Source organism: Dermacentor andersoni, chromosome 2, assembly GCF_023375885.2.
Source record: "Dermacentor andersoni chromosome 2, qqDerAnde1_hic_scaffold, whole genome shotgun sequence".
NCBI lineage: Eukaryota > Metazoa > Arthropoda > Arachnida > Ixodida > Ixodidae > Dermacentor > Dermacentor andersoni.
In genome coordinates, this window is record NC_092815.1 from 167967267 (window position 1) to 167986650 (window position 19384).

Sequence of the window (19384 nt, forward strand, 5' to 3'; positions counted from 1 at the left end):
ACGCACATCGGACTACAGTACGATCCTTATCTGATTTCAACTGCTTTCTATTACCTATATCGCGGTTGATACATTGTCCCATTTCAATGCTGTTTCTTCACGGAAGCTATGTAAGCAGCTGACATATCTTTTGTTCGAGCATGACAATGGAAGAGTCTGAACCTGTCAGAACTTCTAATACTGAGGAGCGCGAATTCTCGCGCCCGTCAGCTAATGATCGTCTCCTAAATGCTCAAGGGTGATAACGAACAGATAAGCATATCTACAAAGCTACCACACCATCACTCGCACTGCCAGCTAAAGTGCTCATACGACCCACATGATATCTTTCCATTGTCTTCGATATGCAGTGGTGAGTTTTTCACGCGACATGTCCCCAATAAATTGGAGCCCCTTAAAACAGTTGCACTCAATCTGGCTCCCGGACAGCAGAGCACAGGTAAGGATGTTTTTATGCTTCAGCGCTTTCATGCATTCACTAATGAATACCACAATCCTACAATAATGTCTATTTCATGTCATATTAACACGTGTGAAGATTTTTATACCATGTTTAGTTTGAATGTCATTTGAATATTCATTGGCATTCACTGGAGTTAGGAGATTGCAACAGCCCTTGCTTCGTTTTTGTTAGCACATTTATGCAAGCGCTGTCTACGTTAGTAATTTGGTTTGAAATTGCATCAATCCTCCCTAAAAGAAAACATGTAATCTTTATTGACTCTCTACAAAAGCTGAGCTAGGCCAGAACAGGCTTCCACTCAACCAACTCTCTCCTGTTATTTCTGAAAATGAAGAGGAATGAGCATTTTCTAAATACTCATCATCATTCTAACCAATCCTTCGGCGTTCCGATGCTACCCTTTCGCTGTGGCGTAGGACCATTTTGTTTTCTTCTTTGGTAGTTTAACATGCTCGACACGAGCATACGATTACCGCTGATAAAATTTCTTGTTCTCTTTTAGCCCGCTATCCTTCGTACGTGGTCACATTTTCGCAACATTTTGAGTAACCAAACATTTTTTGCCGATATCCTTTACTGAAGTTGGGGCAAGTCTGTAATAAATAGCTTGCTTTTGTGGGTGTACAGCAAGCTAACTCCTTGTTCTTCGCCAAAAAGCCTATGTATTGAATATTACTTTTGTCACAAACATCGTCAAATGCCGGTAATGCAAGCTCCCTTACAAGCGAGTGTCTGGTGCGGCAGTAACTAAATACCACAGCGCACAAAATAGAAGGTCATGGTAACATCTCCAATTTTTACAGCAAATGCTGTCTACGGCTACGATCCCGGGATTTCTTCGTGTCGTAACGTGGAGAGAAAACTATCATCATCAATGGCTCATACCCCCCGTAAGGCAGAGGCTACAAGCAGCAAAAAAAAAGAAAAAGCGAACAGTGCATACATTTTGTGGAATCACGCGTACACCATACAGAGAAGCATACGCTTCAATGACGCACAAGCTCAAAACAAGCATACTAATCACATACTTAGTGACAAAGGGCCCCTGCGCCTACATGAAATGTACCGCGCGTACGCTTCCCGCTAAATATTACCATTGCCCAAGCTGCCGCGGCGACAGCAGCTTGACTATATAGCGTACGAATGAGGAAGTGACGTAACTACACATTCGTACGTAAAGGAAGAAACCGCCTAGCACGTGATTTCTGCTGTGACCGGGCTACAGGAAGGCCACATATAGTGAGGACTCTTGAAGAGCAGCGTACATACGAGGCTCGACAGATTTTTATTCTCTCTGGTGCTCTCTTTGAAGGTGTTGAAGTAGCGGCGAAAGCCAAGTCGCAGGCCATCAAAGCGTCTTAGGCTAATAATTAGGTAAAGCACATGCGAATGTCGCGAGGTGAATAATTGAAACATATGTCACAATGGCTAATTGTTCTATATGCCGTTACAACTTCGCTGTCCAAACACCTTCACAGCTTGGCTTCGAGATCATTTTATAACGATTGAATTAGTCCTTAGGGCAACGGAGCATACCTACAAAGAAGAACATATGCCACGAAGCTGTGGTCGTCCTTGTTTCCTCCAAGTACATAATTTCGAAGAAGGTTTTCTTACCCAGTAATGAAAGATAAACGGAAAGGTTATAGTATACATTTTATATATAAAACTGTGAAGACTCTTACTCAATATAATTGATATACCTGTGATTCGGAATTGGAGAGAAGAGGGGGGGGGGCGAGAAGAAGGACAACGGGATTCGTCCTTTTGCGGTACGATACAAAGGGAATGAATGAAAAAGACGTAAACTTATTGAGGGGTGTTAACTTCAGAATGTGGACCAATGCGCGAGCCGCTTGCTGAGCTTCACATAGTGCACGATTCTCCTGATGGCGTTGCATTGCTTATGGAGCGTACGTGAGGCCTTCACGGAAACAACTCTCTATTTTGCTGTGCTTGCGGCTCATTAAGGAATTAGAGGACTTGCAGCCAAATAGCGTTAAGGAATTTTATCGTTTAGTTTGGAAAGGGGATTTTGGAAACGTGCTAACGTAAGGACGAAATCCGAGACGTGCGTTGCGGACATACTGCAGTTTGTTGTCGTGCAAGCAAGTAGATAATACGAGCATAACAAGAGAGAATGTGAGTTATTATCTTTCACTGCTAAATTGCTAAAATCAGCACTGATGCATAGTAAGTCCCACGTCTTGGTGGCCTCGAGTTAAGACGTGCGGCCGAAAGCAGTAGGAGGCGTCTTGAATTTAGTGCGAGAAATGAAAGAAACGAGTTGTCGGCTGTGTAGGTATATTGGATAACGCTTTGAAAATCCTATGACCACATGACAGTTTTCGGGGAAATTTCCAGAAAATTAGCAAGATGGTACCAATCAAAGCTAAAGATCCAATTATAGTGCAACGGGTGTTGCCAGGACGCCTAGTGTTTGTGAAAACTTCAAATCCGAGCCCTGGTTCGTTGCATCGGGTGAAGCACTTGCCACCACCCACCGCAGTGGCCTAGCGGATATGGTGTTGCGCTGCTAAGTGCGAGGTCGCGGGTTCGAATCCTGGCTACGTTGGCCACGTTTCAATGGGCACGAATTCCAAAAATACTCGTTTACCGTGTATTGGGGGCACATTAAGGATCCCCTGATGGTCGAAATTAATCCAAGCTTCGCCAATACGCCGTGCCCCATAATGAAATTGTATTTTTGGCACGTAAAAGCCCAGAATTCAATTAATTCATGCTTTTGCTGGTCTTTTGCTTCTTCGTCTTTGTGATGCCGTGGCCATTAGGACCATATAAGATTTTCCACCACCCCAATTCAGAACGACGTACTGCGTTAAAAATGCAACGCTAGCAGAGATGCTTGCCGTGTTGGAAGTCATCTGTAGCAAAGAAAAAAAATCTGGTGATTCAAAATGCCGTACGAAGTGGATATGGAGTCACTTCACTATCGCTACGGTTCGATCCTATGATGCCAAGAAGTGTGTTTACCATAGATAAAATCAATTTGTTTAGATAACTGTCAAGAACCTTCTAACATATAACCAATGCCAATTGTTCCTTAGTGAACTTTCGTTTTCTCCTGCGCATTTGTAGACAATATTGACTAGCCTCGAAGATGCTGCAGCGAAACCATACTACTACGTTCATGAGAATTATAAGCTAGCAAAATATTTGGAACGGAAGTATCCTTTTATTCATACATCTTAAAACCGATTGTCCATGCCAAAACAAGAAAACGTAAAGCTGTGATGTCGATAATTAAACACGTAAGATAACGATTGGTCACTTAGATGCCGCTAAAGGAAAAATATTAGACAGATAGGACAAACTATTTTCGAAATAGAAGATACGTCAGGTTCACGATGAGCAGAGCCTTGCTGAGCTAAGAAATAGAGCGCAAGAATTACTAGCTACGTGTTCCCATACAAATGTTTGTTACGTCTTGAGTTTCAGAAAACGTCAACTGGGAATTATTTTCGAAATTATTGTTATGGAAAAAATAAACTGGCCTTTCCAAAAAAGCCATCGATTCAACGTGGTCATTAAAGAGAAATGTGTGAGCCAAAACGTGTTTTTGCTTTAAAGCCTTGACATTGTTCTGGTTTCAAAGCCTTGACACCGTGTGCGCTTTAATAACGAAGGAAAAAAAACGTTTTAAAATGTTCCTTCACTTTTTCCGCTGACAATCAGCGTTTGTCCTTGGATTAAATCTCTTAAATCTATTTACAATATTTCAAGCCATTCAGCTAACTCAGTTTTGCTTGTTAGTGTCCATTTAATCACGCTTCGGATGCCGCCGCAGCAGATCAACTTGTGTATGCGCCAGAGACGATGCTCACAATAAATACTTCAGAGATGAGACAAATTATGTGCGTCCGTGTTCGTTAATAAACGCCTATCGTTCATTTATTTTCTTTCATTCTCTGGTATTTCTTTCATTCTCATTGGCTGAACACCATTTAAAAATCCAAATTCTTCTTTTTTCAAAAGCGTGAAAAATGAAGATTTTCATTTTTCTAATTCTGCTTGCCGTGACTACATCTTTCGGTGAGTCGCTGGGGTTTTCTGGTTCTTATGTGAAATTCTGATCATATGCAGTGGTACTTCAAATAACGAAACCAATTCGTTGCGTGGATGTGTTTGTTTTGCTGTACGAGCGGGATCTTCCTGCAGGGCATGGCCTTTTTCTCGTGTTCCACTGGAAAGCAGTGAATTCTCTCTCAGACACGATTCAATCGAACAAATATGTATAAAAAAGGAAAAGATCACGACGTATGAAATTCACTAGGAGTAATCAGCAAGGAACGGTTATGTTATAGACGCTGAGAGAGGTTGTGGAGAATGGTTGAAGCAGACCTCTCAACGCTAAAAGTGTATCCCCACCTGGACAATTAGAAACACTTTTAGTTTTCTTTAAATCCTTCTCCATTATCTAGACGAAGCGGAAGACACTGCTTTGAAGAAACTTCTCTTGCACGTGTGATGTGCTTCTTTAACGATTCAAGGCGCAACCATTTATAAGAAGTCACTTTCAATTTCTTCACTTAACGCTTGCGCTGGCAAAATTTGGAATAGTCTTGTTATGATTCAGCGCTCCGTAAGTACAGGGCGACCAATCTGTCAGTTTTATGGAAATCTTAAAAATTGCCTATGGTAGATAGCATGATGGTTGTCGGTGAGCCAGATAATTCGAAGAGACGGATGTTACTAGCACGAGAAATGGAAACACATATTCTACTCATTAATAAAACTTTGCTAAGGAACTTCCGAATTATTTACCGCATGGAACATATCGAAATTTAAGAATTGTAGCCTGTCAGCTTGCAAGGCGTATCCACTTGAAGTGAACTTAAAAGATGACAGCAGTTTCGAGATAATATTTTCCAAATTGTGGGACAAAATACATGGGTGTTCCAGTTACTTTTGTACTTCAATGCTTGAAAGAGTGTTCTGTTAAAAATTAAGGGAAACAACACTTCCTTTTTAGGGCAAGTTTGTGGGTGCATAACTCTAAACTGGCGGCATTCTGGAAATTCAGTCCAAGTGAATAAGCCTTGCAACCTCACCGGCTACAATTCGGATATAAGAATGTGTGCCATAGTGTAAATATTTAAAAACATGATTGGTAGTATTTTGTTAATTACATTATTATGTCCTCGATTTATCGAGCAAGTAATGTTCGCTTTTCTGAATAATCTAACGCAAGGACTGCAAATATGTTATATTCTACAGGCTATTTGTAGGAATTCCATAAAACCTAAAAATGCTTCCTATGTATAGCAGAAAACCTGTGTGTGAGGTTGTGAGTCTAGTCATGATTTTAATATATTTCTGCCGCCTTAAATCTCAATAGTAATTCATTTTTCTACACCCCTTAAATTTTAGCGCTCGGAAAGTGATGGTAAAAAAACACGGAAGCACTGGAAGTGCGTCGGTTAGCCAGCGTGAAGACGCGTGTAGGTAAAAATCACGAGCAAGCCCAGTTCGTTCCATGAAACATTCACTAAGGGAGCTATTGATTCAGAAAGGCAGCACAGTATTTTATAGAAATTTTGATTTCTCAAGTGCAAGCGGGTATATAAAATTGCAATATTTGGCCATATATTGCTACTACAGCGTTCAAGTTGCACAAAATACGTTTGGACTGTATTGAGGAATTTTAGCATCACTTTTCATCTTCTTAATGTTATTATTTGACATGATAAATTAATAGGACCACATCATTTTGTTTCACTCCTGTATGAGTGGTTCGATGGAACGAGCCTTCAGCAAGCTTTCTGTGAAAAAAGAATTCTGTCCCTAAAATTTAAAGCACCTGCCAATGATAGTCTTTGCAACGTAGGGCTAGGAACAGAACGTCCGTGACTGTTTTTGTTCGTCTGGTCAGCCAGCGTCTAGAGAGCATGTCCAACTAATGCGGGTTGGTCATGCTTTCATTCGCTTCAATTACCCTTAATTACTATTGCAAAAGCTTTAACCCATTTGCATTTCACGCGTAATAAAAAAACACGCACATAATAGTTTATTAGAAAGCCTGCTGCCTCATTAGGTGCAAAAAATTTAATTGATGCACAAATAGTGGCTCCTTTTTCTAAAAAAAATTTAAAAATGTTATCGATAAACAACGCATGCAGTTCTGTTTTGTGTTCGCGCCGCCACTGGCTGCGGCTTATACACACAGAGGAACACGAAGTCTAAGCTTAAATATACTGTCCGATGAACATTGGAATTATTATTCCTGATTACATACTTTTGCAGTTAATTGAAATTCTTTGTCTTATTAACCTACGATTGCTATTTTAGCAGCTAGTTTCTCCTAAAGAGAAAGAATATTTCACAATAACGTTTTTTGTCGAGGTAAACACGATTTACTGATTTATCACGGTACGAAGTCGCGTCACGGGTTTGTTAAAAATAACAACTAGCTGGTAAACACGTAAAGCCAACTCTATTTATTGCAATAGGTATTATATAATGTTATGTGTATAATGATGGATTTACATAAAATAACAAAAATAAAGTAGTTCTATCTTGACTTTGTTGATGGGCCATGCCCAAGTACATCGGTCTCCTAAATGAGAAATTTATTTTCCTTTCCATTGCCCCTTTCCCACATTTCCCAGATGCTGCAATAATGTAAGTATGCTCTATTGCTCCTATATTTCTTTCACATCTGGATTCTGACGCGATAACGCGTGAAATCTTTTGGCTAATACAGGGATGTAGGATTACGACTTCACACTTTCCGACAGCATGATTTCACTAGTAATCGAGGACGTTGCAGTTAAATCTCATGGTTACATAAATTTATATTGTTTGGCCGAAAATATTGCTACAAAGTTGTTTTAAAATATTCACCTTTTTCAATAAAAATGCTTGTTATTTCCGTGGTAAGATATATTAAAACAATTTCAGTGCCCTTCTACTATGTGAAGAAGAGTAACCGACGAAACTGTGTATGTGGGCCCCTTAATGGCGAACTGCATTTCTGCCGCCCGTCCACCCGGCATTGCACTATCTTCGGGGCTTTTTCCTACGCGAGGACACGATAATGGGGAAAGTAGCCCTTAAAGGCTTCACTGTAAAAAAAAAAAACAAAAAATCTGGGGACACGCTTAAGCTTTGCCTTTAGGCGTAGAACGCGATAGCATTGAAGGTTTCCTGACTGCTTCTGACGCTTCCCGGCAACTGCAGATTATGCAACCGTAAACTTTATCCTTGATCGGTGGCAGCGAACGCTATGCACAAAGGCGAGCTTTCTGGTTCTTTCTTTTTCTTGGCCCCACCCCCTCCCCGGCGACGCCGCTTCCGCAGACGATAGAAACGCCGCGCAATGTTTGCTAGAAAGCGGGCGCCATGATGTGATTGGCAGAAACGCGGTGCGCTTCACGCTGTGCTTGGTAGACACGCTTCGGTCACGGTACACCCGATGAACTCCCTCTGCAACGTGACCCTTAATGTTCTCGCATTAATACAGAGCTGCCAGTAATTTCCCGCACCATGTCATTCAAAACGTTAAATTTAAGCTGCGCTTGGAGCTAACATGTCCCATATGACGTAATTCAACACACACGCTTTGCATTGAAAGATCTAGCTTTTTGATCACTTCCAAGCCCGTGATACCCATTTAGCGCTCCTTTTTTTCTCGATGAAACTTGAATGATGAGAGACTTTTAAAAGAAATCTATCTTTTCCAGTCAAAATGCAGGAGGCATTGAAGAGGAGCTCCTTAAGAAAGGTACGTCATCACTTATCTTAGGATGATTTTTAGTAATTCAAGCAAAACGTGCTTTTTAAAAATTTCATTCCTGCGGCTCACTAGTCACGAATTATACGTATAATCCGGTTTAGAAAATTGAAGAGTGAAATTAAGAAATCACGTAGAAAAGCAACTACTGCATACACCGGATTCATTCTCCAAGCAACGCTGTGAACACATTGGCATAACGTGGATTTTCGTAACTTTACTTCTGTAAACAATGACAGTCGAAGATCATTCTATGACAATGTACATACCAGAATCAAAACGTTTCTCAACGAAGAAAGTGTCCATACAGTGTCCTTTGTGTTCGTACAGAAAAGAAGCTCCCCGTACAGTAATATTCGCAATCATGTTAATCTGCACGTATTGCGTGATGGGCTCTTCTAGAGTGGAGTGACCCTAAACACGCCCTATTTGCGCCCGAGCATGCCATACTATGACGGTTACCTTCCTAAGAACGTTGCAACAGAGGCTCCTCTGCACCCTCGATTTCATGTCTCTATCCTTATACCACTTATTTCCTTACGCTAAAATCATCCCAACAACACTTCTTCCACTTGTAATCAAGTGCAGTTGAAGGTCGCGTGCTTTTTTATATAATGTCGTTCAGTGGAAATAACGGCAGGAAGAAACCATGTGGACCGAACAGACGCCCTCCAGAGACACTCTCCCCATGGTTTCTTCCTACCTTTATTTTCGTTCAGCGACATTACATGATACACGAACTGGCCCAACTGTCAACGTTCCTGCTTTTTCTTGCGTTTTTGGCATCATGAGCGACGTACTATTACCAGAAAGCTGAGGTCATGTCAAGTCAGCTGTACCTTATTCAGCTATCATCTATACCAATGCATTTCTGCCTTCAAACGTTACGCCTGTTGTTTTTTTTTTCGTTTATTGGCTCTGTGCCTGTTCCCGAGCGTCTACGCAAGGGAACAGCCTAATCCTACATGTTTGAGTTTCTAGAAGGAGACACTAATCGGATACTTTCATATTCAAGGACACTGAGAAGTTACAGGTCCTAATTAGGGAAACCTTCAATATACGCGACAACCAATTTTCATTCGTTTAGATATTTTTTCGTGCAATCAGGTACTGCGAAAATTTCCTACAGGAGTGTAATCGTTAACACCTTCCATACGCTGGATGTTAATCACAAATTCCTGTTCATTTTGTGTCGCTGTTAAGCTTACGTGAGACTCTGACTTAATATTCATCGGGCACATACTTTTACATTTTCTGGGTTAGCCTCTTCAATTCGTTGTTTGACCGTACCTCCAGAGTTGATGAATAGGACAATGCCATCTGCGAACCATAGCTTTCCTTTATATAGGATATTATGTAACGGCTTCTTTCAGGATGAAATTAATAACATCGGAAAGATTGTATCTACATTCTTGATGGCTTTCCTAACCAGTATTCTTTCGTTTCTCCTGTAACGATTCAGGTAATCTGGTAAATGTCTGCAAACGTTTTCTGAAAACTTCACCTTATGCTTCTTGTTTTGTTTCACAGCGCTATGGTGTTTATGACTGCTGGTTATTTCCTCAATGGGACTGTTTTTGATAACTTATAAATGCTAGAGTTAGCTTATATTTTGCCGACTTATCATTTACTTTACTGTTAACCTACTGCTATCTTCATGATTATTGCATGTTTCCACCATCCTTGGGTACAATTTTACCTGTGCCCATGAGAAAATACTTGATTAGATATTTTCATAATCCCTATGCTATGTTTCGCTCATGTTCTAAAGCCAAAAATCTGTTGACTACACTCTCCTGAAGCTTCACTACTATGGTATGATATGAATAGGTAATACAATGCAAAAAGAGAAAATTTGAAAGTAATCACTCTAGTAAGACGACGTTCACCCAGCACTTGACTTAAAGTACTACATCAGTTTATAAACATCCAGAACACAACTACTTATTAGAAGGCATCCCTACAGTGTTCTTATACATTGTGTGAAATCTGAAGTTTTACACACACAGCCTGAGACATTCACTAGATAATTATTAGTGGCTTCAGAAATTCATCGTGCCGATATTGATTGATTCCGAATTCCATTCCTGAAACTTTTTAAGAAAATAAAATGTTTGCTATGGCTTTGTTACGAGACCGCCTTATGTGCCAAGTCATTTGTTAGCTTGTTCAACCCCTTCTGTCCCCCCAAAAAGAAAGACAAGAGCACAGTGCTGTGGTTCCTTTCTACCCCGTCCCGTCGTCTAGCACAGGTATTGTGTGATCGTGTACCAACTAGTCCACCAGTCAATTCTTCCAGCTTGTAACCTAAGTACATTTTGCAAGTGCAGTCAAGCACGCCCAACAAGAAAATTACCAGGTTACGTTACTAAACAAGCGTTTATTTCAACTGTCAGAAATCTTAGGGGCTCAGCGATCTCAAAGTCACGTCTATTACCAGTGGTTTTAGTATACAGTCACATCTAATTCATACACGCGTTTTTAAAGCCTCAGCGTCCGCCACTTCATTATACACTGAAACGTTCGCAGGCAATATTACCAAAACAATAGTGCAAGGATAGTGCTAAACAGTGGGAAACTTATTCAGGTGCGGAAAACTTGCGAGAAACTAACTAAAAACAATAAGCTGGCACTTGCAGAGCACATATGTTTGGTTTTTTCTTCTCAATGCAAAAGCCCGAAGACGTCGCTAAATTGAGGTGATCGCAAGCGAAGATCTTATTATTCACGTTCTTTTAATTAGCGCCACGGTGTTGTCACGACGTCGCTTGGGAAAATGCGCCGTGAGCGCCATTGCCGAGTTAAATAAAACTAAGAAAAAAAATCCGCAGAGACACTAAAGACTGCTTGCGTGTAGGATGGCGAGATTATTGTAGGCCCTTTGGTGAAATGCATTCGCTTAGGTATTCACCGGGACGTCGTTGTGCCCGATGTAAATGTGCAGGCGTTCCGTTTGAGGCAGGTTGGCGGTGGTAAACTCATGGTTTGGCGTCGAGAGTTCTGCTGCTGTTGTTTCCTGTCACGTATGCGGCTCCTACCTAATATGGGGTATTGACCAGGAAATGGATTTGATGTGCGTTGCGCAAAGGTTCGATTTCGTTATTGAGCTTCAATTTCGTAATAAAGGATCGTTAGCGCGCGATAGAAGATGGTGACGACTGACGGTGACCCGCACAGCAGCGAAAGTGTTGCGTGAGCTTTTGCGTACAGGGAAGACACGAAGCCGGGTTGTATAAGACACTGAGAAATTCGATGTCCAATCTGAGAATTTCTTGGCGTCTTTTTACTGTTTGCGCTGTGGGCGATTTTTGATACCATTATTTGGCCACGCAGCCGCCGGTTTTTCGAAAAATGGGGCAAATAACGCGTACGCATTAATAAATAAAATGTACATGCGCCGGTTAGATAACCGTTGGACTATTAGGGCTACAGAATTCGTACCGACAGAAGGGAAACGCAGGTCGAGGATGGCTGAAGACTAGATAGAGCAATGAAATGAGGAAATTCGCGGGCGCTAGTTGGAATCGGTTGGCGCACTACAGGGGTAATTGGAGATTGCAGGGGGAGGCCTTCGTCCTGCAGTGGACATAAAACAGGATGATGATGATGGTGATGATGATGACGATGATCTAAGAAATAATAAAGCTTCCAAATTGTCGCTGCCGCATGAGAACTTCTGGCATAAGTGAAAATAGTAACCGCAACCATTTGCATGTTAAAGGAGCACCCCATTCTTCACTTGTAAACGCAACCGTAGTTATCGCGTATTCTTCGCTTTGTTTCTTCCTTAGGTTGAACACGTGTGTCGTTTAAAAAGTACTGACACAACAATTTCGTCTGCCGGAATAAATCGATTTTTTTGCCGTTTCAAGTAGCAACTGATACCCCATTTAGGCTAGCGTAACGTCGATTTCTCGAGAGTGTTACAAACATCGAATTACCGACCCTCATATGTGACTCGTCCAATATGCGTGATGTGCCGCTCGGCTTCGGAGGTGAAAAAGGAGGCTCTCCACGTCGCCGAGTTTTCTTCACCCCAAGCTTTCGCGGTGACAACGCTGTGTGTCGAGAGATAAAACATATTGCAAAGCTAGCCTTTGGCCGTTTGACGTGTTCAACAGTGAAGGGGTCATTCTGAAAGAACTCATTATTCTAGTATTCGACTAGGTTCATATCAAAAATTCAAACCTCGCATCACAGAAAAGCCCTGTCAAGAGACATCTTTATATTTCCTGCTCTTTTGAATGATGTTTATTTCTCTTGGAACAAGTGTCTTCTGGTTAAAAATAACTAAATTTCATTTTTCCAATCTTATATTTTTTGAACAATATTCCTCGTGTTACTATGGTCAAACCTAGAGAAATCGGTAGCGTTAAATGGGGCGCTGCAATCTTCGTCCACAATTTGTTTTTGTGTTTGTGTATGTGTTTTGGAATATTGTAGCGTTTAAAAGTGACCTTCTAGCATTATTTTGTTTATTTGACTGACTTCTCCCAGGAAACTTTTTATTACATGAACAGTAAAAACAATCTATCCCTTGTTAAATTATCATGTTTAGAAGAACGTGACCCCTCACGTTTCACAAGAAACACAGAACCCTGGACTGCGCACCATTTTAGGACTAATTACAGCTCACAAGTGAAAAAAACAACTTACCAAGGCTTTTAAATGCTTACAACAAATCTGGCATTGATATATGTGCCCTTAACCCATCAGAATTTTCTCGACTAATTCAGTGCGACTAATATTAATGTTTATATGGCCAGCTACTTCAGAAGTGCAGAATAGATGAGTTTACAGCTTCTTGTTCACATTTATATTACATATATATGTGTACATATGTTTTTTTTTCATCTGTCATATGTGAAACGTTTTGTAACTTCGTTACGCGCAACTACTCACTTTCCACTTAGCGCTTCTCATGCATTCTTGCAAAACTGTGTATTTTTGTATTGTTAAAAACACGCGGCAGCTCCGCGCTGCCCATGTCTTGTGGTCATAGGGGGCAGGGTGTTTTTTCAAGCTGCACTTGCAGCTTTTCTTCCCTGTCTCCCCCGATCTGTTGGAAATAAAGATATATTCAATTCAATTCAATTCAATTCAACCTTGAGAGTTGCCTGAAAACCCATCTTGCGCAACTGCTATGCCTTACTATTAATTTGATTGTAAGCTTAAAAAGCAAACTCAAACGCTCCATGAATAACAGGTACCTCATAAAGGAATCCCCTCTTTTTTAATTTAAAGTTAAACATTACGATTACCATAGTGTATTTGTGCACTGCCAGAGCAGAAATTTGAGGAAAGTGGCGTCAACATTAATACAGAGAAAAAACATTACCAAAGACATAACTCGAACGAAAAGAATAAGGACGAATATCGGGCACCAATTACAGATACGAAACCAGCCGTGATAGACGCAGCAGCGAAAGCCGGCGCAGCACTGGCCAAGATACTCCAGCGTGACACCTCCCTCAACGTTGCTGATGAAAAGGACAGCGTGCTGAAGGCCCTCAACGCTCTCAGCCTCGGCGCCGAACCCGAAGAAGGCACGGAAGAGTACTTCATAATGCTAATTGTGAAGGCCATCGCTATTGGATTAGGCACGGGAGCACTGTCTGCTGGAGTGAAGCATCTCGTGGAGAGAAACCAAGATAAGCAAGAGGGCTAATAAACCTACAGTGAAATTTTCAGGCTACAGTCACAGCAGGTGAATACAGAAGCCACGCCTTCTTATCTTATTTAGAAGGCACTAGGTGACTCAAATTGAACACACCTTGCTATGCTTTCCTTGGCTTCATTACCTGTTGGTTTCACATGGTTCTGGCCTTACATAAAGTACATGATTCTACAATAATACGAAGCAGACGCCAAGAACATATATTTAATGTTTGCCTTACAAAACATTCTTGAAAAAGAATTGCTATTTTTTCACGTAGTTTACGATCAAGACCACGAAGCTGAAGCAACGGCTACTAATTGTTTATTAGTCATAATTAGGTTTAAGTAGAAATATCAATTTCATCGTAAGCACATAAGATTTGAGCAAGACCTATTCCGTTAATTTCACAAGATTTCCTTCCTGTGGCCTTTTTTTTCTCACGATAGCCAGCCCATTGGACTGGCTATTGGTCTACACGGATCATAAACCATGTCCCGAACTGGTACACTGATATTGCAAATAGCGTACTCACACCTGCAACTGCGCACCTAATAGAGCTCCAGATTGTGCACAGCAAAGGATGTCATCCCGTGTACCCACTCAAGCAGAGGAACCGGAAAGCAGAGGAACCTGTAGCTGTGCTTAAGATCCAAGCGAACGTCATTCGAAGGAAACGGCACTGAAAAATTCACAAAATCGTAATTACACAGCATTTAGGCCAACAGTCCATTAAAAAATAATGAGAGTACGAAAGTGAGACGATCTTGCTACGTAGGACGTCTCCAGAATTAGGCGTGCGCAAGATCGACACCGATAGCAGTGAGACTCCAAAACCACCAGGAATGGAAGAGTAAGGGCCTTCTCTACTACACAAAAGCTGCGATAAAAACAACACAGAAACAGCGTGCCCTTCGCTCCGCATTTCTTGCAAACAATCACAAAATTTAATTTTATGAGTCTCTCTGTTTCTCTCCCTGTCTCTCTCACTCACTCACTCTCTCTCTCTCTCCACACACACACACACACACGCACGCACACACACACACACACACACACACACACACACACACACACACACACACACACACACACACACACACACACACACACACACACATATATATATATATATATATATATATATATATATATATAAATATTGCTACGTTGCCGAAGTCGCATATAACGATGTTTTGACAATATTTACAAGAGAGACAACAATAAATAAACAAGATGGCTGTCGAGACCGATTCCACCTCTGCACGTCAAATTGTGCACTTGACTGGCGCCCCTTTTCGTTAAGGCGTAATAAAACCCCAGCATAGAAAGGCACCGACTTGGCACTTACTATAACGGAGGTGAACTCGCGGCAAACTAAGGCTTCAGCCGGGACGCATGCACAACGTCCGTGGGGACACGCGAGTCCAGCGGAGCGATCTCGTAGTTGACATCGCCAAGCTGACGCAATATCGTGTAGAAGCAGACGCCGTGACATGGTTTCCATAGGAGTACGACGGATCCAGTAGGAAATCTAACGTTCCGATATCGGCTGTCCTTGCGGATCCTCTGCGCGGCCTAAGAATCAGTGAGCCAGGAGCAGGAAATCCGGTATTGCGTGCGAGCACGGGCGAAGACGTCTTGAGCGTATTCCGTAAGAGTGTTCATCGAGGAAGGAAGCAGTGTGTCGAATGGCAAAGAAGGGTGGCGGCCGAACACAAGGTAAAAGGGTGAAAAGCCAGCGGTCTCGTGGTGGAGCGAATTATACTGGGAGACCTGGTGGAACACAACGCAACTGCAATGCATAGTTAGCGTGTATCAACGCTACGCAGCGCTCATGTCACATCTTGTGACAAGGGGCACGATTCGATGCTGTTGCAGCTGCTGATCATGATGGTTTATTGGCGTACCCCTTGAAACTTGGCGGTGACAAACATTCACCTAGCTTGCTTGAGTTAATCCGTTAACGCATGCATGGTTTTCATTCTAGCATTTTTAACGCGACAGCGTCAAGGGCCCCGTGTTGCAGAAAATCCGGTGTCGGTGTCGGCCGAGTTGTCCGTGAGCTACAATTCCCGCGTAAATCTAGGTATATGCATATGTCGCGCCTTTCTGTGTGAGATGCGGGTATATGCGGGTTATAGTACGACACAATTATATCATCAAGTTGCTGATATCTTCTCTTAGATTTCTGAAAAATTTTGCCTCGGGATTTTGCTAATGTCATCTCACGATCAAATGTCGTTGAACGATATACCAACAGGGCATGTGTTCTATGTTAAGTATTTTGATACTTCATTATTAAAAGTGCGAACCAATGACAGAAACCTGAAAATTATGTAATTTTTGTGGCGCGGCTTTGCACGGCCTGCGGGATCGGCCCACGCAAGAGGCCGCGTATACACCAGAAATCTGGCCTTCGTTTACAGCGTTCGCGGCCGGCGTGTGCCGGTAAACATTACGGATACATAGCGGCACTTGCTAGGAAGCGTGAGAAGTCAGAGACCATTGAATGCTGTCGCGTTCCACACTTAATGGCGAAGTTTAAACGTCCCTCAATTTTTGTACACATTTCCTTAATGTTCGTTTCCTTCCTCAAGACAATCCATCCATTTTTTGGCCAAGTGACCATAATGGGTATGAGTCACGTACTTGATAGGAAACAACAACTAACTCGTACTGCTACATATGCAACCTCTCCATAGCGTGCGACCTGGCGTAACAATATGCATGAGCAATAAAAAAATCGCGCGTAGCATCGTGTAATTGCAGTTTGCCTTTTGGTCTCGTGTTTCTTTTTTTTTTTACTTTCAGAGTTCGGTATATTGTCATGTAGCAGTGACGGTGAAGAAGTCAGCAAAGCTGTGATTAACGAAACTAGCGTTTTATTGGGCGAACTTTTGCCCTCAAAAGCAGCCTACACTTACAGAACAACGATAGCGGCGAACACACTCGGCGATCGTCGAAAATCTGATCAGCGGGTCAAGCGCGTCAGCTTTTATACAGCAGTCATCGAATGCTCCAGAGTAATCGCTGGGACCCGCATGCCTTCCACAAGGATCTACTTTATTGGCGTCGCGCACACATGCAATCAGATTACACAAGGTTCGGTTACATACAGCGGATGAAACCATCGATAACATTCCATGAACTTGTTATACATGCAGGCGCATTCTGCGCTGTGTGATAACATGTGTTAGGTGGTGAAACATGGTCACCCAATAAAGATAAACGTGTATGTACATGTGTCGATATCAGACCTCATTCGGTGATAAAAACCTACAGTGAAACTATGCTGTGCACTTTGTGTTGCACTTGTATTGTAAATCAATCATAGTCCTTCTTGGAAGAATATGTTATGAGTACATGCCTGAATAAATGTACAGTTTGCTTTAAGATTGTGTTCGCGGATGGATTAGACATTCCCCTAAGGCATGCTTCAGTAGAAAGGAGAAAGTGATCGCAGTTTGACCCGAAAGGGAAAGCACCGATTGTGATAGCAAATCAGTGGACAACTATACGAAGTAAGAATAGTAGTTTCCGCGGTCGTATAAGCTTGTACACATAGGCATACAAACTGAATTAACAAGCACGATGTGACGCAAACAAGAAAACATGAACACATCTCACTCGATCACTGCAGAAGCGGAAACTCGCCGTCAAAATGCTGCAGGAGGAAACGCGGCAGCAGCTGCAAGCGAATTGACCTTTGTGCTGCCGCTCGCATCAACGCGAACTACGCCGCCAGTAGAGAGCGCAGCTCGGGCACCGTACCCGTCGCAGATGGCTTTCAAGATTCAGGTGCCTGGCGAGGCGCGCGCGGCCACCCAGCTCGCCCGGTGTAGAATCCCCCCCTCGCCCAGCAGCCTTGCGAGCGACGTAACGTGATGCGCTTCCTCCCTGCTTTCCTCAGCTGTGTGCGCGAGATGAAGCCGCGATCCCTCGCTCATGATCACACGCTCTCACCCGCGCACACAGCATACGGCGCGCGGCGACTATTTAGTCTGCCTTGAACTTCACACTGAACCTCACGGAGAAGCCATTGGAGAAAGGTGCCTGAAGTCTCCATATAATTGCTATCGAAATAAAACGTAAGTTTTTTTATAACTGATGTTTTATTGTCTGGACGTGTTCATTCATTTAATGCCTCCGCCTTCGTCATATAACCTGCGCCCAACATACAAAGTTTTTGTTTTTATAACTGAGTATCTTGGGCGCCGGTGATATAACGAAGCAGGCATTACACGAAGGAACAAATCAAATAACTGCGAAACCAATCTCTTAGAGACAATGAGGTGTCGCAAAGGTGCTTTCCATTGCAACCACTTCCTAGTGCACCTTACTTTGCCTGATGCACAGGAGAACAGCGTCGTGCCCGCCTAGCACAGCGCGCGCCCTTTATTAATGTCGGCGTGTTTTTTTTCTTCGTATTGCCATAAGTGAATATAGCTCGTGCATGAATACGGCTCGTCTTCCGCACAGAGAATTCCTTCCATTCCTGATAAATGAAACTGATCATTTTGGTTCTGCTGATCATACAAATGCAGCACAAGACACTTCAGCCTGCAGTCCGAAGTTCTGCCTGGAGAACTTCAGTCTGCAGTACACAGTCATCACCTTTCAGTAATAGTTTTTTAGCAAGTTAGAAAAGTCTGCACAAAATCACAAAATGTATTCGTCGGCTTTGCTCAGGTGTGTATTTGTTCTTTTGATACAGTGTTGACAGAATAATTGTGTTTTACCAGCGCGAAGATTATCCAGCGGATAAGACAGTACAAATTATGAGAAGTCATTGTGAAAGTGTTTCCACATTCCGCCCTCAAAGATGAAATTTAAAAAAATAAATCAACGTGTGCGTTACATCGACCTGAGCCAGTCCTTTATCAGTGGTCACGCTTGCTGGCACTGGGCTCCTCAACCCGCAGAGGACCATATCGCATTCAGTTCAGCACACTCGGACCTCGTTATGTGCGTGGTAAGCACCTCTGCTATCGAGAACCTTCTCTGCCTGTCTTGACATGAAAGCTACGGCTAAACTTTAACCTATGAATGGCAACATTCCTCATGCGCAGTGGACGCAGTATAATTACTTCAGGTCAAGCCCTAAACCCATATTTGTGTTTTGCTCTTCAGAGTCTTAGGAGGACGAGTGTGAATTCGTTCTTACAGGATTTTTCGTGCAAAAGAAAAAAGATCCCACAAACAGTGAGTGTCAAGTTGGCTTTTCCGCCACCAACAACGGCTGGCCGCGATAGGTACATGGCTACTGCTATACTCTGTGAAGCTAGAAGTCACAGTGTCAATCCCTGCTGCGGATGCCGTAGCAGGGACTGAAACTGCGACTTTAATGGAACAATGTAAAAATGCACATTTTCTAAGATTTATCGGCAAGCTACACAACCTCGGGGTTCAAAATAATACACAGTTCCAGGTGTCGCTCATATGCAGATTGTTGATTTTGGCACGTAAAACCCTAGAAACCATTTTTTTTTATTGAACCACCGATAAGTGG

The 19384-nt window shown here is 42.4% G+C and overlaps 1 protein-coding gene across 2 annotated transcripts; it reads left to right on the forward strand.

The window, feature by feature from the left end:
• Window positions 1-348: 348 nt before the first annotated feature.
• On the forward strand, window positions 349-13906 carry LOC126540496 (uncharacterized). Of its 2 annotated transcripts, XM_055076444.2 has the most exons (5): window positions 349-439; window positions 4457-4516; window positions 7093-7105; window positions 8167-8207; window positions 13610-13906. In XM_055076444.2, the coding sequence occupies exons 2-5, from the start codon at window positions 4468-4470 to the stop codon at window positions 13882-13884; spliced, it is 378 nt and encodes a 125-aa protein (XP_054932419.2). In that variant the 5' UTR covers window positions 349-439; window positions 4457-4467; the 3' UTR covers window positions 13885-13906. The 2 variants fall into 2 exon arrangements, 1 of the variants encoding a protein (XP_054932419.2); XR_011892589.1 differs by lacking the exons at window positions 349-439; window positions 7093-7105 and having other exon boundaries at window positions 4498-4516.
• The last annotated feature ends 5478 nt before the right edge of the window (window positions 13907-19384 follow it).